A 22,387-nucleotide genomic window follows, 5' to 3' on the forward strand; every position below is an offset into this window, starting at 1 on the left:
CACTTTGGCTATTGAAAACCTATCGTTAAATAATACTTCTTCGACATTGGTCCGGACGCGTCAAATGATTCGAACGATGCCAACGAATTGTCCCGCTAGTGTGAGAACAGAGCTTTTCTTTTCCTTCGTTTCTTTCTCTTTTTCTTTTTTGTTTTTTCTCTTTAAGAGAGCACACGCAAAACTGTATTTAAGTTATTCTGCTCTTTTATATGATGGCGTGCGGATCGACGTTACGTTATACAGTTATACGCGACCTGGAAGGATCTTGGGATTCTGCGGCGCGGAGTTTCGCGGATCCAGGTGACCGCGAGATGAACGGGAAGGGGCCGGGTGAACACGCAACGTTATTTGGTTTGACACAACGCGGCGCGATAAAGATGGTTGCACCGAATATATTTACGAAGTGTTGCACTATGTGTGTGTGTGTGTGTGTGTGTGTGTGGCGATTAAATATAGTGTACCTACTTTCTGTTTGTGTTGTCTCCTCACTTGCGATCTTTTTTTCGTTTCCTCACGTTACGAGTAATCAGTCAGAAAGCTATGTGATATCGTAAAGTATTATAGTTATTATATATATATATTTATATGCGCATGTAAATAAATATATATGTACAGGATATCGTTAAATATGTATATGTATACACAAGATGCTCCAGTTTCTACCACTTGCTTTCGTTCTGAATTTTCTAAGTAACTTGAAATAAATTTTTAATTAATGAGAAAGAAGATATCAATATATTTTTTCATGTAAATTAGAGTCATAAATTAAATGTCTAAAATATAAAAGAACAATAACATGTTAATTCTTGTTTAATTTTAAACTTAAAAATGAATGCATAAAAGAAAAAATTGTGAAAAAAAATAGTGTTCACCATAATTGTCAAAAGACGCGCAAAAGAAAAAGTGCGAAGAACCTGGGATACGCATCCTGCATAAGTATAATATATAACATATCCTATATATGTGTATGTATGTATGAATATATATCATTTATATCTACACAAGAATATCCATTGCGTTTTTAGCCATTATTTTTTTAGGCAATCAAACGCGAAATGAATGAGTGAACGAATGAGTGAGTGAAGAATGATCGAGATCTATGAAGTTGGAATGTACCGATTTTCTTATTGTTTTACTTCGTACGATTATCGTAATTTTTGCTCTTCGTTTTCGCATCATTCTATCTCTTTTTTTCCATGTTACACCCACACACGCACATACATACACATATGATGCACACATACATACACATTGCTATAAGACAATACACACAACACGATCGACAATGAGATATCTTTCGGTGGCTCTATAGTCGACTATGAAATATAATAGATTTATATAGTTATATTTTTTTCCTTCCTCTACGTGTGACTATGTCGCACTCGAGTCTCGTCGATTTAACATTCTCACACGTTCAGCCGTACTTAAGTAACTAGGCTATAGGAGCATTGGGCAGTATGTGATTTCTTTTCCTTCCGTCGTATATTATTTCTTCAATTATCGCTTAATGGTGCACTCGAAGGACGCCGAAGTCGACCGTCGAAGTCGTAGTCATCTCAGAGTCATACCTTTCTCTCTTTCTCATTTTCTTTCTCTCTCGTTCTTCTCGTCCATATTTTCATCCTCTCTTATTCCTTTAAGATTTCGACGAGAATGTCGAATGAGATACGAAAAGTTCAATCCGATCGTACGGGAGGATATTTATTTCGCATTTGTTTGTACTCAGACATCTCTCCCAGTCTGTACGAAGACGAGATCCTTCGACTAAACCGACCTATACTTTTTGATCGTATTTTCTCAAAAAATTTTGCCATGTGTTTTCCTCGTTGCTACGATACCGCGCCAGTCGACCACATTGGAGAAAGACGTCCCGCAATAGTCATTACATTAATTAAAAATCTATGGTGTCCCGTCTTACTTGTCGCCGTTAAAGGCTAACATACTACATTGATAAATATATATGTGTATATATATATATATATATATATATATATATATATATACGATGTTTATGGTACCTGTATTTTTTTACCCCAAAACTAGAATTTATTTAACTAGAGTACAGAAAGCTTATATACGTCGAAGGATGTTACACGAGCAAATCGATGTTTGTATAATTCATACTTGGAGTCTTAAGGGGGGCCGGGGGAAGGGAGGTAATTATAAATTACAGTAGACTTGTGGAGAGTCTCAAGTTTTATGTTAGGGGATCGTGGAAGGCAGGGGCCGAGACGCGGAGACTTTATATGAATAATAATATCAATCTGTAATAGCATCGCGTACACCGCGAATACGATGCGCCATCTTGTCGATACAATAATTATTATATATAATCATCCATTATTACAATATATATATATATATATATTATTTTTTTATGTATCATACACAGAGCGCATAAGTATATAATATTTATCGTCATATATATATTTAGATTTAAATATCATTTTAAACTTTTATAACGTTTCATAGATCGAAAAATAAATATAAAAATAAACCGGGCATTTAGGTATTAATATTTTGTATCAATAAATTTTTTTTTCTTTTCCGCCAGTTTCTCCTCCACCGTTTCTCTCTCATTCGTCGCACAATTCATATTTTTGCTTTCTTTTTTTATATTCTCTCGTCCTCTCCAGCGATCTCCGCTCCGTTCGTATTCTCACGATCTTCGGCGTAAGAGCGAGACGATGGTCGGCGTGCTTCAAAAACTGTCGTGAAAATAAATTCTCGAACGATATCCAACAGTTTGTCTCAAACAACTCATGTAGTACTTTGTGCGTTATTGCATCAATAAAACGTATTCCCATTCATAATATTGAATGAAACAAAAATCTATTCTTCTCCTTCACTCATTCTTTCTTTCCATTTGTGCTATTGTTCAGATTCCCATCTTGCGCTGCCTCTCACGAGCTTATTGCGATTAATTGTACGTATCGGATACTTCACAATTGTAACTCAAGCAATATCTCTCCCCAAGATTGCAGAAAGTATCGTCGAATTCGCGTCACGCCGGCCGTAAGCTATTTCGAAACTCTCGAACGCTAATCATGGCGCATAATCGCAATTTCATCATTCGCATTTACGATTCATCTTTATTTATCGAGACGCTTAACGCCGAGTATCGTATTTATTCTTCATTGAGCCTCAAACACGAATCGTGCGTCCAAATATATATCAGCCATACGCGCATCAGTTTTATTTTAATTATTTAATTAGATAAGATATTTCTTTTTTTTTTGTTTGAGCATTTCGCAACGCGCACGAAAAAGTACAAAATTAATTATTCTTTATTATTATTCTCTCCAAGTGTCTCATCTTTCTCTCTTTCATTCTCTCTTCAAATTTCCTCCGATTTTTGTTTGGTTTTTTGTGCTTCCGCGTGTGCTGGCCGTTATACGGCTACTTTTTCTTTCCGTTTTATTTTCTTCTTTTCTCTCTCCTTTGCTAAAGATTTTTCTCAATACTCGTACACATACCTGTACTCTTTTTCATATATATTATTTTGAATTATCGCGTGATGCGATCGCAGTTTGCAAAACCGCGACTGCACCTCTTAAGATGACATTTCGTCACCGTCTATGTTATGTGTGAATATATATATATATATATGTATAAATACATATATGTATAATGTGTATACGCGTGTGTGTACGAGTATGTATGTATGCATGTACATTTTTTATACTCGACAGATACAATAATAATACGCATAGATATATATAAGGAATAATTTTCATTTTTCGTCTTTTCATCGAAACGTGTCGTATAGATAAATGCTCTACCCGATCTAAGAATTGTTATAATAAAATAGAAAAAACCCCCATTCTTACCAGAGAGGTCATGGCTCTATGCTATAATAGTATATATAATATGTGTATCATATATATTATATAATATATAAATATCTATACAATGCGCGCCTTAGAATGCACATACATCATATGTGTGTATATATATGTATATATATATAATTTATATATCTTTATATATATATATATATTCATTCTTATAGTCCTATGTAATATTCTCGCACCTTTCAGATATCTCTGGCCGCACTGCCATTTTTCTCTATTCGTCTTTTATCTTTTTTTTGGGCTTTAAAACCACATATGATTATTCTATACGAATGAAATGAATGGTGTATTCGGGAAAAATTAAGATATATTTTATCTAATAATGCTCGTAAATATGTTGCGCATATCGTCCGTTTACAACTAAACAAGGGAAGCATCCACTCTATCGAACCTATCATTTTCCACAATGTCCTTTTCTCTCGTGCAAAATAAATCAGTATAGCGATGTATATAATTTTTACTTCCGAGATCAATTAATTTAACAAAAATGTTGTACTAAAAATGTCTTACTTTAATGAATCAATCTTCTAATTAGTATAGAATATCCATTTCATTTTTCATTAAGTAACAGTTTTAATTAGAGAAAATACGGATTGATTGAGACGCAATGTGTATTGCAATATGATGAGCATGGCATAAAAAACGTTTTGTACATTATTGATAATCGCATTATTATGTTACGCTTGCAAATACATTGATTGCTTCCTATCGTATTACACATAACAACTGAGAATCACTGGCAACAGATATCTATTTATCAAACGTCGTATACCTAATATATACGACACATACCTCACCCTTAAAATGCATTTGAAATACATTACATAGTATTCCCAGCCGCCTACTCGCGATCTATTAGTCTCGTCAAGGTGAGAAGGGACTTAAAATTCATGCAAATATAAAATAAGAAATATCGACAGCTCCTCTTGAAAACTAGCGAAGCCTGTCTAACTAACGAGCTCGCGGATATAAAAAAAAAACAATCGACTGGCTGTTTATATTCACACACATCGATCCGCGTTTACATAACATTAAAACAAACTCAAGATTTATTGTTAGAAATGAGACAATCGTAAAAAGGAAAGCGAAGGGACCGGAAGCGAGATAAAAGTTTCCGGCATTGCGCAATATCTGTCTTTTATATTGATAAAATAATAACGGAGTTCGAAAGCGTCAAGATCAGCGGCAGAGCGGTGTCATCGCGTGTTTATGAGTCGTCGAGATAATCAATAATATAAGCGAATAGCGGCGGTGCCGAGCCAGCTGCAACCGTCGTGCGACCGTTACGGCTGTCTCTCTCCGGCAATGAGATCACAAAATATTTTGATCAAGGTTGAGACCCCCTGATATGGCAAGTCGTAAGGGGATGGACGGGCAGGGCGTCGCCGCGTCTCCGCGACCCCTACGAGCTATCGACCGAGAGAGGAGAGAGAAAGAGTGTCGGAGGGGCGACGCAGTGCAGACAGAGAGAAAGAGAGAAAATAGAAACGACGGAGATGCAAAAAGAGAGAGAGATAGATAGATAGAAACAAGGAAACGGAAGAAGAAACGGCGCGGCGCGCGAAAGAAGCCGTCAAAGAATTAAGAAAAAAGAAATTGACAGGTGCGCGAAACACTTGGAAAATTTCATGCGCGAGGTTGCTGGAAGAAAGCAAAAGTTTCGCGTTATTCATTTTTTAGTTTCAATCCAGCAGAACGCTGTGGATTTTCTTTCGCCCCCAAATCCCTAAAGCCACTGTTGTTTCAAAACGCCTCTCCTACCTACCCCGTGAAACTTCCAAAAGAAAACTAAGGAGATATCGATCGACCAAGATCCCTACAGAGAGCGTCGTAAAATATTTCAAGTTGCTCTCGAATATCACGTCTTCGTGGAGTCGGACAAGCTTTCTCCTTGGTGCAACTCTAATTGTTCGAGGACGAAACTGTCGTAATTAGGGAAATGTCAAGCGAAAACAGCACTCTGTTTCGCGGACGAGAAACAGAGGTATCGATTCGGCTGGCAAGTTAAAATTGCGCGAGATACACCAAGGCTCTCCTTCGATATTCAAATGGACCTCGATTCGACTTTAATAAAATACGAATTAATAAGCGGAGTGCATCGAATACGAATAATTAAAGGATTTTCCTCGGGATTTCAATTCCAGCGATATTGTACTGATACTATGTATCTGTGCCTCAAGGTCTATACATCAAGAAGAGCCGTAATAGTTGGACAATCTTTAGTCCAATTTAATGGAGATCAATGTGAAGAGACGTGGCGCAGATGGAACAAGCTACGGTTCTGAAATCGGCCTCGAAGCGACTGCTTTCTTTCTTTCTCTCTCTCTCTTTCCATCTCTCTTCTTCCTCTTCTCTCCATCACCTCACTCTCGCATGCTCTCTTTTAATCCCTTACGACAGAGCAGAGCGTTCGCTGCGATTTTCCGACGACGCGACGTATGCCGGCCTATAACACACATCAGTGCGCGAGTCGTACGAGAAAGAGACGAGCACCGTTCCCGCTATCGATCTACTGCGGAGCAATAGAGGCTGATGAGAGAGCGCGCCAAGTTGTGGGGGTTGAAACGGCAAAGAGAGAAAGAGGAAGCGCACCGGTGACTGCTCGACGTATATTGTACGCCACACGAGAGCTGATGCAGCAGAGTAAAATGATGTAAACTCATGTAAGGGATGTGCACCACTGCATTATCAATGACGTAAACGATTGCTCAAAAATTGGCCAGTTCTTTTCGAAAAAAATGCAACTCCCGAAGTATTATTATTCTCGACCAGTCATCGCGAACTGTTCGGAAGAAAATTAAAGAAACGAGGGGGTAGAAAAGAGCTATTCTCGTATAATTGGCAAGAACGAGCCGTGAAAAGATCGGGAAAAGGTGGCCGAAGGGGTAAATAAAGAAGACGAGGTCCAAAAAGCTTGTCCGAGTAATAATTTCGATATCCACGAAATAGGAGAGCGTCGAGTCTCGCGAAGTGGTAACCTCGGCCACCATCACCAGGACGGCATCGACCGCAACCCCAACGCTGCAATGCGACGTTGCCATCCCAACGGGCAACAGCCCCTTGTGCGACCGAGACGCCCAAGGGGCCGACGAGACAGATTTTCGTGGCACGCTCCTGCGTACTGTATAACGTCGCGCCGGCCGGTCGCGGTTCGACACGCGATCATCAGTAGCGGGACCGCGAAACGAGGAACCACGGTTATTTCAACCCTCAAAACCCGAACTCGCGACATTTCGATGGAATTACGCATGCTCGAGTAATCAGCCAACAGTCTCGAGCGGTTTTTATATATAGTATATCTTCGAAATCGCATTGACAATTTAATATATAGCAAATAAATAAAATAAATATAAATATATAAAAATATTTGATACAGAAAGTCTATAAGATAGCGAGGACCGAAAAGGACGAGGTAGAACAAAAGATTGGATAACGATGAACAGAGGTATATTGGATAACGCGAGACGCAGAAAAAACAATGAGAAATTAAATATTAATGTATAAAAATCACGTAACATTTTATTAAATCTGTTTCCAGTAAATAGGTATATGCAAGTGTATGCGTCGTTCCTCTCTAGAGACTCGTATCCTTCCTTTTAATAAAATATTTTTGGTACGGGTTTGCGTGTACGTGTATATAAGAATCTTCTTACAGATATAAATATATATTAAACGGCAATCTTTTCCATTTTGTTCGTCGTTCAAATAATCGCGAATCACCATTCGCATTCAAATATCGAAATAGAATGCAGTCTATGCGGTTCGTCGTTACAATGAATGAAGAAGCGCGCGTGTAAATCGTATTTGTGTATCGTATAAAAATAAACGTTTTGATGATAGAGCAATAGATGGATATATATCGATAATGCGTGTGAAACGACATCCGGCGTCATTGACTCGGTGAAACGGCGAATATTATTAAAAAACGATGCAATGTATCGCAATATTATATATGTCTATGTGCTATAAAACGTAAAGTATAAATTCGAAAAAATATATCAGGTAAAAAATATGCATTACGTTAAGTAATCGGATAAAGTTTCAGATAATCATTTCTTTCGTAAACGGTCGATCGCATAAATATACACAGACTCTCCCAGAACAACTACTCTTTTATTGCTGTCAATTGGAAAATATCAGAATGAGCACGAAGAAATTATGTTCATATTAAGAATTATGAAGTTGTGAGAGATAATGATCAAATTTTCATTAAAAAAGATTTTTCTGTGCGTCGATTTAATATTCTGTGACAGAGTAGCGATTGTTATGGAACACATCCTGTGTGTATTGATAATAATAATACACCGTAAAAAAAGACAATAATAAATATAATAATTATAATATAATAAAACATTATATATATAAATATATATTTATATATATAATGCTGATTAAAATATAGGATAGTTGGTTGCGTGGTGTGTTTGATTGTTTCAGTATTACAATTTTATTCAATTCACTTAACGGAGAATCGGTAATCAAGTGCCTCGCGAAAAGCAACAACTGATTAATCAAAACACAAGGCTTCAAAACAACCAGACAAGAACACAGGAAAAAAAACATAAGTACACATTGTATATAAAAATCATATTATATATTAAAATATTCATAATAATAATAATAATAATAATAATATAATAATAATTAATAATAATAGTGTATATATTATCGCGTGTCCACAAAATTACATAAAAAAATATAGAAAATAATAAACTTGCTGCTTCTATAATTTGTCTCGCTCATTTTTTTCTCTCGCTCGCTATTTCTCTCGTCGCTTTCATTCTGTCTCTCTTTCTCTCTCTCTCTCTCTCTCTCTCTCTCTCTCTCTCTATCTCTTCTATTGATTTGAATATTACTCTAAAAAATAATTCTTTTACCCTCGCGCTCGTGGCTTCTAGGGTTCTAATTATCGGAAATAATAGTAGTAGTCTCATAATTATAATCAGTATACATACATATCGTATTTTGCTGCGATTGTACGGGCATGTGTATGTTTCGTTTCGTTCACAACGGAGCCGAGATGAGGAATAAAATTGTAAGATTATGACAATTATTATTATATTTAATTAATATCATCGTTTCGCGTGTGTATATATATACAATGTACGATACATCCGCGGCGCGAAAAGAGAAATGTCGCTAAATTTCGCGCGCTCTGTGTATGTGTATCGTGTGTCCATCTAATTGAATTGGAGATTATCAGGGACAGAGGACAACAAAGGTGTCGTCCTATCGTATGTATACGCTATACACGACCGCGGGGGAGTAGAACATCGGGGACATCAGAGACGAAATACGGAGAAACCAAGATACGTCGCTCTATACCGTCACAGTGCAACTGACGCTGCGGCTGATTATTGCTGCTTTAGTTAACATTATTATAAGAGAGGACTGTGTGATTATAGCTATCATCGGAGCGAGTGGCGGCGTCATTTGGACACTGTAATGGGGCGACGAAACCTGGTCTCTCCCTATGTAACACGCGGTTTGCTCGCTCGTTGCCTCTCTCTCTCTTTCTCTCTCTTTCTTTCTCTTTCTCTCGATAACCCCAACGAAGGAAAGAAAAGCGATACGTCTTAGTTTCACGATTAATGCCCAGACGATTTGCGATAGTGCGTTTCTCTCCCTTTTGTAATTCAGCCGCGATGAATCGATCGATGAATATTCGATTAACGATCGACGTCGCGACTCTTTATCGTCAGGGGAATTCAAAAAGTAAAGGAAAATAGAGAATCAAGACAACGCATAAGAATAAGAGTAAGCAAAAAAGAGAGAGAAGGGGGAGCGACAACGAAAAAGTATTGGGCGGAAAGCGAAATGGGGGGAATACTAGCACAATAATAGTTACATATAAATGATAAATATAATGAAATTAATAAAGAAAAAACATCGAACATAAAATATCTTCGTTACATATATTAAGAATATCTCTCTGATAAAGATCTTCATTCTCTCTCCCTCCCGTCGAACCCCCGCATCGTACAGGGGCCGCGAAAAAAAAAAAAAAACACTGAGCACAACATTCAATATATAATATGATATATGATATACCTACAATAATATAATATAATATCGTAATCATAATAATGCGATAACTAACAATAATGGGTTTATATATATATATATATATATATATATATATATATATGTATATATATATATATATATATTTCATGCACGATATATAATTAAAGATAATTAAAAAGCGCTATTTTAGATTAACTAAAATTATATTTTCTATTTCGCAATTTTCCTCCTCCTTTTCCCATTCTTTTTCAAGTGTTTATCTTTTCAATTTTTCAGTCTAAAATACCGTAACACTTGGTTTAATTAAATGATTCTTCGATTTCTTTTCTCACTATAATCAAAATCTAATATCTCACTATAATAAAATCGACAATCTGATTTGTTTCGCACGACTATACAGTAACATAATTCCTCCCTCTTATTTATGCCCACTTGTCGGAGAAGAACAAGGCTCAAACATATTCGATTTTTTAGTTTTATACGGTAATATACGCGAATATATCAATTATGAGATAATATTAATAATATATATACATATACATATATTTATGTATATATACACATATTCATATAGATTTTCTTCTGAAATACTGATTTCTCTAGTCTCAGAGCGGTTGCCTTCCTCGGATCATCATGTCATTAATTCTCTCCGTATCACACACAGCCTATTATACCTTCAAAAACCTTCACGTCCGCAAAATCTGAGGAAAGAGTGCAACCCCCTGGGCCTTTTTCACACTACAATTAACTTATACATTTCTTTAAAGATAAAACAACAAAAAAAACGACAAATATTTATCTAAAATCGACGAGAAAAAAACCGTCAAACGAACGAATGAATGAATGAATGAACAAAACGAGGAAAGGAATGAAGAGACGCCGAGAGAAGAATTTACGGCCGATTAACGCGCACGCAAAAATCACACGACGAAAGAAGCGAGCAAACCGAGAAAGAGAGAGCTTTAAAAAAGTGAAAGAAGACAGTTTCCTTTTTCCTTTCTGAGATCGAGTTTGTGGGCTGAGAAGGCGCTAAACGTATATAATGTATAGCTGCGTGGCATCGTGGTCCTCCGCGATCGCGAATCGTCATCCTCGCCCTATTGTCATTTCGGGTGACGATGACGAAATGATGAGAGAAGACGATCCGAGAGTATCGGGGAAGGAACACGTGTTCCTTATATACGCGGAATTGTTTAAATAATGCAGTCTAAAGGAGAAGAAACAGACCGGGCGGACGTGCGGTCCGGTCGCATACAGCTTCTTTAAGTTAATTAAGTAGATATACGTTAAGTAATAAAAAAGTAAAAAAAAAGAAGAAAGATATAAACCCGGATATTCTCGAGCGGATATTACTTCTCTTAAATCTCCGATCCGGCGAGTTACGATATTACCGCGTATTTTTGGCTCGCGACGCTGGGGCGAGAATATATATACGCTCTTTTAATATAAAATGTAGGAATATAACGTTATTAATTATAATCATATTATATAATTATGATAATTCAAGCCGTGCTATACAGTCACATCTCGAATACAGGCGGTGTCTCTTTTTAGACGATAGCCGCGATGTAGAGATACTTGCGCGTGTGTCGAGGGTGTACGTGTGTGTATACCTACAGATATTTTTTTAAATGTGTATTTCTGTGTGTGTGTGTCTATATATAACAATATATATTAGAGATATTGAAATGCGTTTTTTTTTCTCACTCATGTCCGATCACTATCCATCATCATCGGCCGATAGCTCGCATAAGCCACGAAAACAATAAAACGAAAGTAGGATAGGGGGAGAGGGGAAAGGGGGAGAAGAAACGATCGAAAGACGAGGCTGAGAGAAACGTTAATCCTTTCCTTCGCGTTTAAAAGCGCTAAAATTCAAACGAGATGAGGGCGCGAAGGAAGCGAGAGGAAAATTAACGAGTAAAACAATCTCAGTTGAAAGATCATCGATCGTCCATTGAAGAATCTCCCTCACGAAATCTGATACTACCTATGATAATAAGACATACTATATGCACAAACAAGAGAACTAAATACATCAAAATATATATATACTATATATATAGACCAATATTTATATATAATATAATAATAATAATATAATATGATAATATTTATTAATCAATAATATTTATGTAAATAAAAATATTGACGCGATAAAAAAAATTATTAATGATAATAATATTGTAATCATCCTCGGTTATATACCTATTTAATAGAATATAATCAATAATATAGTAAATAGACTTAAATGAAGCAACAACGATCATATCTCTCTTTCTCCATCTTTTTCTCTCTTTCTATATATATATGTATATGTATATATCTATTATATATCTATCTATCCAAATATCGATATATTCCTATAGTTAAATTATCTTCTCTTTCTTTAACTTCCCTTATTACTCTGCTAGCTATACTAAAAGTTATATAATCTTTCTTACATTTAATTATTATACTTGGAGATATGTATCGTCGTGTATAGGGTGTGTATGTTGTGCGCTCTCTCTCTTTCTCTCATATTTTCTAACAATACGCTTTTCTCGATTCCCTTACCCGAGTTTTCAACGAACGAGAGTAAATAGGGGTTGCTGAGGATCGAAACCGAGAGGGGTCGACAGACGATTTCTCGCGCAGCGCTCGCTCGTAATATTATTCGTTTCGATACAAGATCGCGTCTCTTTTTTTTTTTATCTTCCATCGTCGGTAAATTGACCTTTTCGTTTCCACCATCGTCATCAAAATCGTGCTCGAATCGCGTCTGTTCTTATTATCGTCCTGCTTTCGATATACTCGTCGCTTCGCGAAACGTTTCCCGCGTCTCTCCTCTCGCGAAGATTATATATCTCGTGTACGCATCCAAAATGTCGTTATAGTGTGTACATGTGCGATTGTGTAGGTACATATGAATGTATACTAGTCACCCCTTTCTCCCTTCGTGTTGTATAGATGAGTATGCGTGTGTATGTGTATGTTTAATCATATGTGTATGCGGTCCGCGTATGGTACCACTTACTACTTCTTCGCTCTATCGCGTTTATTACTCTTTTTCCTTTATTTCTCGATTAAGAAAATGGCAGTTATCGGTCACAGCCAATGGCTATATAATAATCATTAAAAGTTTACGCTTTAATATTTTACAATTATTAAATCTTACGTCACGAGAGACATCTTATCAGTTAAGTTATACTCGTTATAGAACGCCTCTAAAAACTATAGACGCGCCACGTTCCCTTTTATTTATTACAATATTATACCGGTATGTTCGCGAGTGCGTGTTTTGACAGCATCATCCGCGAATGCCCCACGACGCGCGAGTATTGAAATGCATTGAACGTATATAAAGTACTACACGAGAAGAGGAGAAAACGCTTATCATCGAAGAAGCGAGAGTGAAAAGTCCGAACGGCGTCGTCCAAGAGTTCTCCCTCTCTCTCCCTTTCTCTTTCTTCCTTTTATTATCGACGTTTGATTAGCCGTGTAATTATAGCGATTTCCCCAGCTCGCGTTTCGTTATATCGTGCTAAACTACCGCTGTTTATTATCACTTATCAGCGGCAACTACGCGCTCAACTTTTGATTTACGTATGGCACTATGTAAAATTACGCGAACGTATTTTCCACTTTTTATCCTGTGTGCGGTGTTAGATGGCGAACGATGATGGAGCGACAATCATAAATGCCTTACGTCTCTCCGCGATGAAAGAAGAACGGGATTTTAACGCGCGTATTTCTTTTCTCGAGTCTATCGAAATTCGGGACTTTTGGATCGCGAGGACGATTTATATATTGTCGGTATCGCGTATCTCGATAATTCCCACAAAGAGATGAGAAGGGAACGTACACGTACGAGCACGTGTTTCATTATGTACGAAGATGACGATCGGTGATGAGAAAACGACAACGCCGACGACCTTGCAACGAATGTCGGAACCTCGGCCAAAGTGAAGGCTGCCCAAGTGTCGTAATCGAGTGTGCGTGTGTGTATTTCACGGTTAACGTGTTTAATTAATACAGCAGAATTGTCCCAAAGTCTAGCGGAGGTTCTCGACGAGCTTTTGTTGTCCTGCGAGATATCCACCCAATTTCACTCCCTTGACTTGCCTAACGTTTTAATCCGAACTTTCCGCCCCGCCATTTACCACTGATAACTTCTCGAGAGTTGCCGAAACACGGGTCGAAACGCGAGATCGTAGAAGGAAGACTGAATAACGACGAATCTCTCTCTCTCTCGAGGAGAATTTCAACTGTCGACGCACGATAATCGCATTTCGCGACGATCAAATGAGGATTTCCGATACCGATCGCATATCGTCAGAAAAAGTGTGTGTGTGTGTGCGCCCTATATATATACATATATATAATTATATGTGTCTCGATTTTCATAATACATTCATAATTTTCTCATATTTCTCACAATTCATTCCTAAAAGCACCATAAATGAATGATTATCAATGGATGATTATAAGGGCAAGATGATACTTTGCGCGAACTACTTACTCGCTATAGAGAGAACTGGATGTAAACTTGGAACCGCTTCTCGGATACGTCGTACCCCGCGTCTCGAACTCTCGAACTTCACACCATCGGTCATCATTCAACGATCGTAAAAAAAAAAAAAAAAATTGAAACTTTGTCTTTCATGTTTCCTCTTTAGCTCCCCGCCTACACACGCGCCGTTCATCAACTTTGGGTTTGACATCACGTTCCGAGTTCTGGCAACCACCCTATGCTTGTCCCTCTTAATCTATTCCCTTCACTGCACACACGTACCCCTTATTTTTAAAATCGAAACCTCTTCCGTCCTCCGGTTTCCGGAAGTTCTCACGCTTCCCTCTTTTCGTCCCGCGTGTTTTTCTGTCCGCGCGCGCATACTTTTCGCCTGGAGTTATATTAAGTATGCTCTATCCGCTCTATCGGATCTCATCGCGATTTCGCTATTAATTTAAATATATAATATATTATTGTTATATATATATATATATATATATATCTTTCTCTCTGCGCACATCCGCCCGGTGATCCGAATCGAAATGTAATGTAAACGTACGCATATACATGTGGAACCGCGATAAAATTTCCTCCTCGTTATCCCTAAAAGTAAAAGTGTGTCCCGCTTAGAAACTCTTTTCTCATTAACATCTTGTCCACATCTCTCCTTCTTTCACACTTCCCAAATCTCGTATACACTCCCGAGATCCTGGATTAATTCTTATTCTAGCTCTCTCCTTCTTTCACATTTCCCGGATCTCGTGCACTCCCGAGATCCTGGATTTTAATTCTTATTATAGCAAAATTAAAATGAGAGATTACCTGACACGATCTACATTATATACGCACGTGCACATTAGCGGCTTGCATTTCTTGCGCTCGGCGACAGCGCTACGTCTTTCAAAACGTAAATGCTAAAGAGAAAATACCTATAAATATATTTTATATTATATTGTGTGTGTGTGTGTATATACATATAATATATATATCATATTATATATATAATATAATATATATGTATATATATATATGTGTGTGTGTTTTTTTAATGTATGTGTTATATCATCGACTTTATTTTAGCATCTTTTTTTCTTTCTTTATACTTAATATAGAAAAAATATAGAATTTATTTTACTTTGAACTTAAATATAATATAATAAACTTCTTTCTTTCTCTCTTTCTCTCGTCGCATAATATATAAATATACGCTTTTGTTGTGTGCATCTGTGTTGGTGTGCCTTTCGTGTTTTACATGAATGTGTGTATGTGTGTTTATGAAGTGTAACGTTTCTCGATATATAAGTAACAAATAATAATGTACAATATCGTTCGCGCATGTCTTCAGCGCACCCACCGAAGTTTATGCATACGCGAATTTTTTTTTCAGCGTGCGTTTAGTGCGTGCGGAGTGAGCAAAAGTGCGTGTCTTCGTTCATGCGTTTAATTAAAGAAAAGTCGAGAACGAAGATTGCCGCGATACATATATATACGGAAAATATAGGAGGAACTGGAGTAGAGTAACGAAGCACACGGCAAACGGAGACATCTTCGCGCGACAAAAAAAATTAAAAAATTAAAAAATAAACAAAAAGATCGAGTCTCTTGTTTGGAAAGATCGAAAAAATATTCTCTCTCATCTTCCAACACCCATCGCGAGATGGGCGATTTAGATATATATAATATATATATTTATATATATAATATATGTAATATGTATTATATATAATATACCTCGACTTACTCGGAGCTGCGACTTGAGCATATATTCGTTTAAAAAATGGCAACGATTGACAAGAATTTTTGATGATAAAAAAATAGAAATCCAGACAACGACAAAGGAGGTTTTTGGGGAGAAGGAGAAGGGGCGGGCGAGATTATCAAGGGGACGATGATGAGAAAGGAAAATATGTGAACGTTGAATAAACTCGATATCGAAGCGAGGGAAAACGGAAGTACGCGGAAGAGTTTTTCTTCATCTCTTCCGCTATTAAGCTATCCTTTCTTGTTCGAATAAAAATTTGGAGTATCGTCTCCTGTCACGCGCGCGCCGTTAGAGACCTCGTAGTCGAGATCCCATTTGATTAGCTTCTTTCCCCTGTTTTGTCTTTCTTCGAAACGAGATTATATGCAGAAACGAATCGTAAGGACATGTGGTACCGAGCTCCCTCTCGTACATGAAGGACGAGCGTCACGATTTTGCACAATTTAATAGAGCCCCATGATCGTTCTTGCGCGAAAGCGCGATGCTCGTCCACGAGAAACGAAGGAGGAAGGACGTCTTGCGTCTTGTCTTGGAAAGTAATGAGAGATTTTGCGCTCGTCCTTTCTCCCGGCGATCCCGAAGAGAAGAAGCGGTACATACTGATATTGTATATGTATATAGAATAAAATGGACGTATATGACGGATCCCGGATATGTGCGATCCCATATACATCCACATGTCACATACATATATATATATATATATATATATATATATATATATATATATATATATACACATATATTATAATGTAAGGTAATATAGCGATAATGTGTGTTACGCCTCTCTAACGAAACTAATAAAAGGACACTACATATGTATGCATTGTCGATCCCTACGTGAAATGAGTATCGTTTAGTGTCGAGTTTAAGCAATCTACTCGATTATTACTAGTCAAAAAATACAAATATACTTGCGAGAACCGCCGGCACATCGACCGACCTCATTTGTGTTCGCTCTTCCTGTTTGACAGCGGACGCACGGCCCCTCGATTTACGCATTGTGTGCTCTATATTCTCTCTCTTTTTTTTATCCGTATTTTTTCTACAATTTTCTCTACACATCATAATATATATTCTTAAATAATTTTCTCTCTTTTTCTTTCTATGGCGTTACAATTCAAGACCACCCGCCGTCCCATCGGCGAAATGCGCGAAAAATACAAAATCTAAATCTTGTCGATAATATATCATTCGTTATCTCTTTCATTCATATTTACTCTTTCATTCTCTTTCACTTTTGCGCTGTGAGTTTACCAACTACATATATATATATATATATGTATATACATACACACATACATATACATATATATTATGTATGTATATATTGTATATAAATATATATTTTATATATAAATATATATTTATATTTATATAAATATAATATAATTTATATAAATATAAATATACAAATATATAAATATATATATATTATTAGAGCTATTATTATTTCAATTATTATTATATATATATTATTTTATATAAAGATATTTTAAGATAATACTCTAAATATAGCGAAGGGAAGCCGGGTGGAACGAACGCGCCGTCCGCTATATGTATATTCGCTACGTGATTTCATGGCGAATCGAGGGGCCCGTGACCCTCTCTTCTTTTCCTTCTCTTTTTCACGTGTAGGATGTCAGTGCGAGATCATCTATCAGTATATCCACAGTGTGTTTGTATGTATATGCGTATGTGTCTTATGATTCGTGTATACATGTAGGTAATTCTCGGTAATTTTCACTGTCGCACTCGCGACCACAGCTCGCAGGTTCGTCGAGTTCGTAATTGTACACTTGGCAACGGAAAACCCCTTTTCGGATCGATGATAAGAACTTAATGCTTTCTACGCGCGTTTCGAGCGAACGCTGAGATCAAGGACTATCATACGCCTCCTTTGTTTGGAAAAAATGAAAGGAAAATATGTGAATGAGAAAAAGAATCGCAAGGTTGCCCAGTGCGCAATTATCGTGAAATTATTGAGATGATTTTCTTTTTGTCTAGCCCTTTTGGCACAAAATCAAACATCGCAGGTTAGACAAATAAAATGTTGGCTGCGTATCTTCAATCCATCATCGATTAGAAAGATTGACAGTTGAAGATACGAGCATATAAGCATGCTTGAATCAAATATTATATATATATATATATATATATATATATATATATATAAACATATACATATGTATAAGCTTAAAAGCGATCAAAAAATGGAAAGTTATATCTTTGGATATGATTTGAACGTGATTCATCATTTGCAATCAGTCATAGTTACTAATAAAAACATTTTTTTTAAATAAAAAAAATCGAGAAAGCTCTAAGATCCATCATGCTAAGCAAGCAGCCTCCATTCCCAGCAAACGTTCGACCCAAAGAAATTTCAGGAACGAGCAGAGTTTTTTTTTTTTTAAAACAGCAAAACACCGGCGGTGTTAAGCGTAGTCAAGAGGTCGGCGATGAGGCCGGTCGGTCCGCGACTCGATCGATCCATGTCCGGATCGTAGCCTCCGCGATGAAAAGAAAACAGAAAGTAGCGTCTCGGTAACCATCAGTCTCGCTACTAATAATATCAGTCGCAGAATATCGCAGCGTCGATCTTTTGCGGGCGATAGAGAGGCTCTTTCTCGCACGTCAGTCGGGACGGTACGATGGTAATACTTGTGTTCAGTACCCTCGTACCATCTCACATCTACCTCGAGGCTTATTAGAGTACTCGACGAGCCGCGAGCCCAATCTATGCAAGCGTCAAGAGACGGGGAACAGGCGAGTGGAATACAGGAGGGGGGTGGGGGGAGGGGGACGATGAGACGGTGGGTGAGTGTATCCATCCCTGTCTCTGTCTCTCTCTTTAAATATATATCTCGTAGAACTTAAAAGCTGGCTTCGTTGTATCCGGTCAGCGGAAATTCGACAGACGATCGACCCAAAGGAGCAATTCGTCGAGGCGAATTCCCGTCGCGTAAAAGAGATTATTGGCAGCCGTGGAATTGAGACATTGTGCGCGTTCGGTCCCCTGACGACGACGGCGTCACACCAGCATGGTAGAACGATGAAAAAGACGACGACAATGACGACGAGGACGACGACAACGATGACGACTCCGAGGATGCCGAGAGAATCATCGCGCAGATATTGTCGTTGTCGCCAACGTTGTTGTTGTCTGCACTGTTGTAGTCGCGCGTGCTGGAGCAGTTATTAGCCGACCGTGGTGCTCGAGGAGCGGTAGAAGGTAGTAAGTTGTTGGTGCAGCCGCTGCGTGCACCAGCGGTGTCACATTACGGGAGACTGACGGGCGATGGCTCGAAGAGGGCCCCTCTTAGGAGAAAATACGGAGCACCTGCAGGACGCGCCTGGAGCAGACCGGGCAGTTTGGATCCTTGCTGTTGCAGACCCGGTTGCCGCAGTCCATGCAGAAATGATTGTGTCCGCAGGGCACCAACGCCGCGGTGACTTCCTTATCACCGCATACAACGCACTCTCGCCGTCCGTTGCCCAGGAGCGAGTCCGTGGGCGACGCCGGACTTGCCGTCGCTGGCGGCGACGGCCTCGAGGGTAACGTAACGCTCGGGAACGACCAGATCGACGATGTCGAGGTCGGCTGCGATTCGAATGATGGCGACTCGCCCAGTCCCTCGTCCCTTTCCAACCCGGCGCCCCAAATGGCAACGATATCGTTGAGCCCGATTCCTCCGGTGCTGCTGGACGAACTGCTGCAGCTGCCGCTGCTGGAGAACGCGCCGTTGGAGCTAGCAGAGCTATTGGATCCCGGTTGATCGATACCTTGAATACCGAGGACCGAACCGAGACCACCGCGACAGAGAGCGCCCAATAGATCGGTCTCGTCGCCGACGATACCGGGCGCGGCGCCGGTTCGCAAAGTAATGTGCGCCTGGATCTCGCGTCTGGCCGCTTCTACGCTATCCGGCAGGCCTGTTACCTCGAATACTGGCTCCTTGTCGCGACTCGGCGTCACGATATAGGTATGCGTCTGATGCTGAATTCGTTTGATGGTCGCGCCTTTCGGCCCGACGACCAGACCTACCACTCTATACGGCACTCGGACCTGGATCGTTACGTGACCAGGCACGGTCGCGGGTGGACCGGGTGGTGCGCCGAGCAGGGCGCCCAACGAGCTCTTGCGCGAAGCGCGAATCTGCGAAAAGTGCTCCGCGGCGGAGAGAATCTCACGCTTCGCACGGGCCACGTCCTCCTTGCGACCTGTGACGACGAACACGGGTTCTTCACCGCGCACCGGCGTCTTGATATAGGTATTCGTCTTCGCTCGAAGCGCTTTGATCTTACAACCTGCAATCAAACAAAGAGAGAAACGTTTATTACGACTGTTATTGCATATTGTATTAGTGTATTGGTATTATCGATTCTATTTGAAAATTCAATGTGTTTAATGCTTATTGTTTTAACATTTAAATACATTGTACTTGATCGTACAAATAAATGATTGACAAAATACACAACATAACACAAGAGAAAGTTGAGTCGTAATTATTATATTACTCGCGCGCATTCGTATATAAATTATTATTTATTTCTCTCTCTCGCGTTACATTCCGGCACAAAAAGCCGCCCACACACGTAATAAGCTTTTGAAAAGTGGCAGCGCGTGCATGATGCAATTGTTTGCGTATCGCCGAGCGAGGGACGCAGCGCGAAGAACGGAAAAGAGACTCGTCAGCAAGAACCGCGCGAAGCGCGAGAGAGCAGGGCGCAGGAAACTGGAAGGAAGGAGGTCCCGACCCGGTCTGGTCCTCGGTCTCGCAGACTCTTTGGCCTTGAGCCAGCGCAATGCTAGCAATGCAGGTGAACCACTCCTCCCTCCTTCCTTCTTTCGCTCCTGGCGCTCCTCTCCGTCGTTTCCTTCTCGCGCTCGTCCTGAGAATCTCCCGCTCTCCTCTTTCTCCATTTCTCTTTCTCGTTCTCGCTATACTCCCCTCTCTTTCTCGCTCTCTTTCCTCCCGGACCTCCCTTTCATTCAGTTCACTCTCTCCTTCGTCGCGATGGAAGGAGAGAAGGCGACACGCGTTGCATCGCATACCAGGCAGCTTTTTCGTCTCTCTCTCCCGGTCAGCGCGTTACATACGGTCGTCTTTCCTCTCTCGTCATTATTCTCTCGCGATCAAATTTTGCATTTTCCGGACGCGCGTCGCGACATAAGAAAGCGAAAGGACGAAGCAGAATTCAGGGCGAAAGAGCGTGGGGACGAGGAGCAAGGCCGCGAATAAATTCCAGAATTACTTTGTCCGCGCGCGAAGAGAATGCGCGGCTTGGGAATTCGCGTCGACTGGGCGTAGAATGCCCTTGCCTACGGGATATATATCCTTGCGTAATGACGACGAAGCGCAATGTCACGGACGTTTCTGCCTCTCGAGAAATGCGCGTCGCGACATATCGACGTATTGCTGAAAATAAGACGATAAACAATTAACGACACGCGAGCGACAAAGGGATCTCAACTGTCTCGCCAGAGTATGGGAATGCTCGGGAGGTCGTCTCGGGGGAGCGAGTACCTTATTGGAGACACAATTTCACTCAATTATGAATTACGAGAGACGCGCTGCATTTTCGCAGTCCACCGGAATTAGAATGTTAGCCTACGTATCAGACATTATATTATTAATCCTGTTAGAAGAATAAAATAGATTTTGTTTAAAAATAATTGCTAGTTCTATAGGCGTCGTAAGGAAAGATTCTTCGTATTCCTAGGTATAGAGAGGAACAACTCGAAGACCTTGCTTGCGTGCAAGTAAGCACTGAGAATGCACGTTCGCTGGATGGCAGCGCGCGCGCACGTCCAGCCGAGTTTCCGCTTCTCCAACATTCTCACTCCCTTATTCCGGAAATTCGCCTAAGGCAAATCGGAGCGGCTTTGGTGCGGCTAAATAACTCTCTCCGTAGAGGAGAGGTAGAAGCAGGTGGAAGAGGTAGATCGGAGAATACGCGTGCAGGCGCGCGCGCACGAGAGACGAACTTGTGCATAAGGTATACAGACGCGCAGCAAAAGAGTGAAGACCAAGGAGAAGAAGGTTCGCCGCGCTCGTAGAACCTCGAGAAAGGTGGCGACGATGGTTCTGACGGTGGTGCCGATGGTGGTGGTACAAACGAAGAAAGAGGAGAAGGTGGGGCGTGGGTCATAGACAGTTGAAGGGCCGCGGCTAAGGTGAGGCGAGACGAAGAGGTAGGGAAGAGAGAGGAGAGAGAAAGAAAGAAGGCCCCGTCCGTCGAAGAGCACGC

General features: G+C 39.6%; 1 protein-coding gene and 1 long non-coding RNA gene across 2 annotated transcripts in view; one reads left to right on the forward strand and one right to left on the reverse strand.

Annotated features, from left to right (window-relative positions):
• The window catches only part of LOC145944850 (uncharacterized), a 55,283-nt gene that overhangs the window by 14,353 nt on the left and 18,543 nt on the right, over window positions 1-22,387 (forward strand). The gene's annotated exons all lie outside the window — the stretch shown is intronic.
• LOC145944848 (RNA-binding protein MEX3B-like) overlaps window positions 412-22,387 on the reverse strand; it is a 50,694-nt gene continuing 28,718 nt past the window's right edge. The window contains exon 2 of the mRNA XM_083053430.1: window positions 412-20,443. Within this exon, the coding sequence (XP_082909556.1) occupies window positions 19,455-20,443 (989 nt within the window). The 3' untranslated portion in view covers window positions 412-19,454. The remainder of the gene's footprint in view (window positions 20,444-22,387) is intronic.

Source organism: Prenolepis imparis, unplaced genomic scaffold (genome assembly GCF_030444845.1).
Source record: "Prenolepis imparis isolate NDT839.2.m4 unplaced genomic scaffold, iyPreImpa1.0 SCAF_13, whole genome shotgun sequence".
Taxonomy (NCBI): Eukaryota; Metazoa; Arthropoda; class Insecta; order Hymenoptera; family Formicidae; genus Prenolepis; species Prenolepis imparis.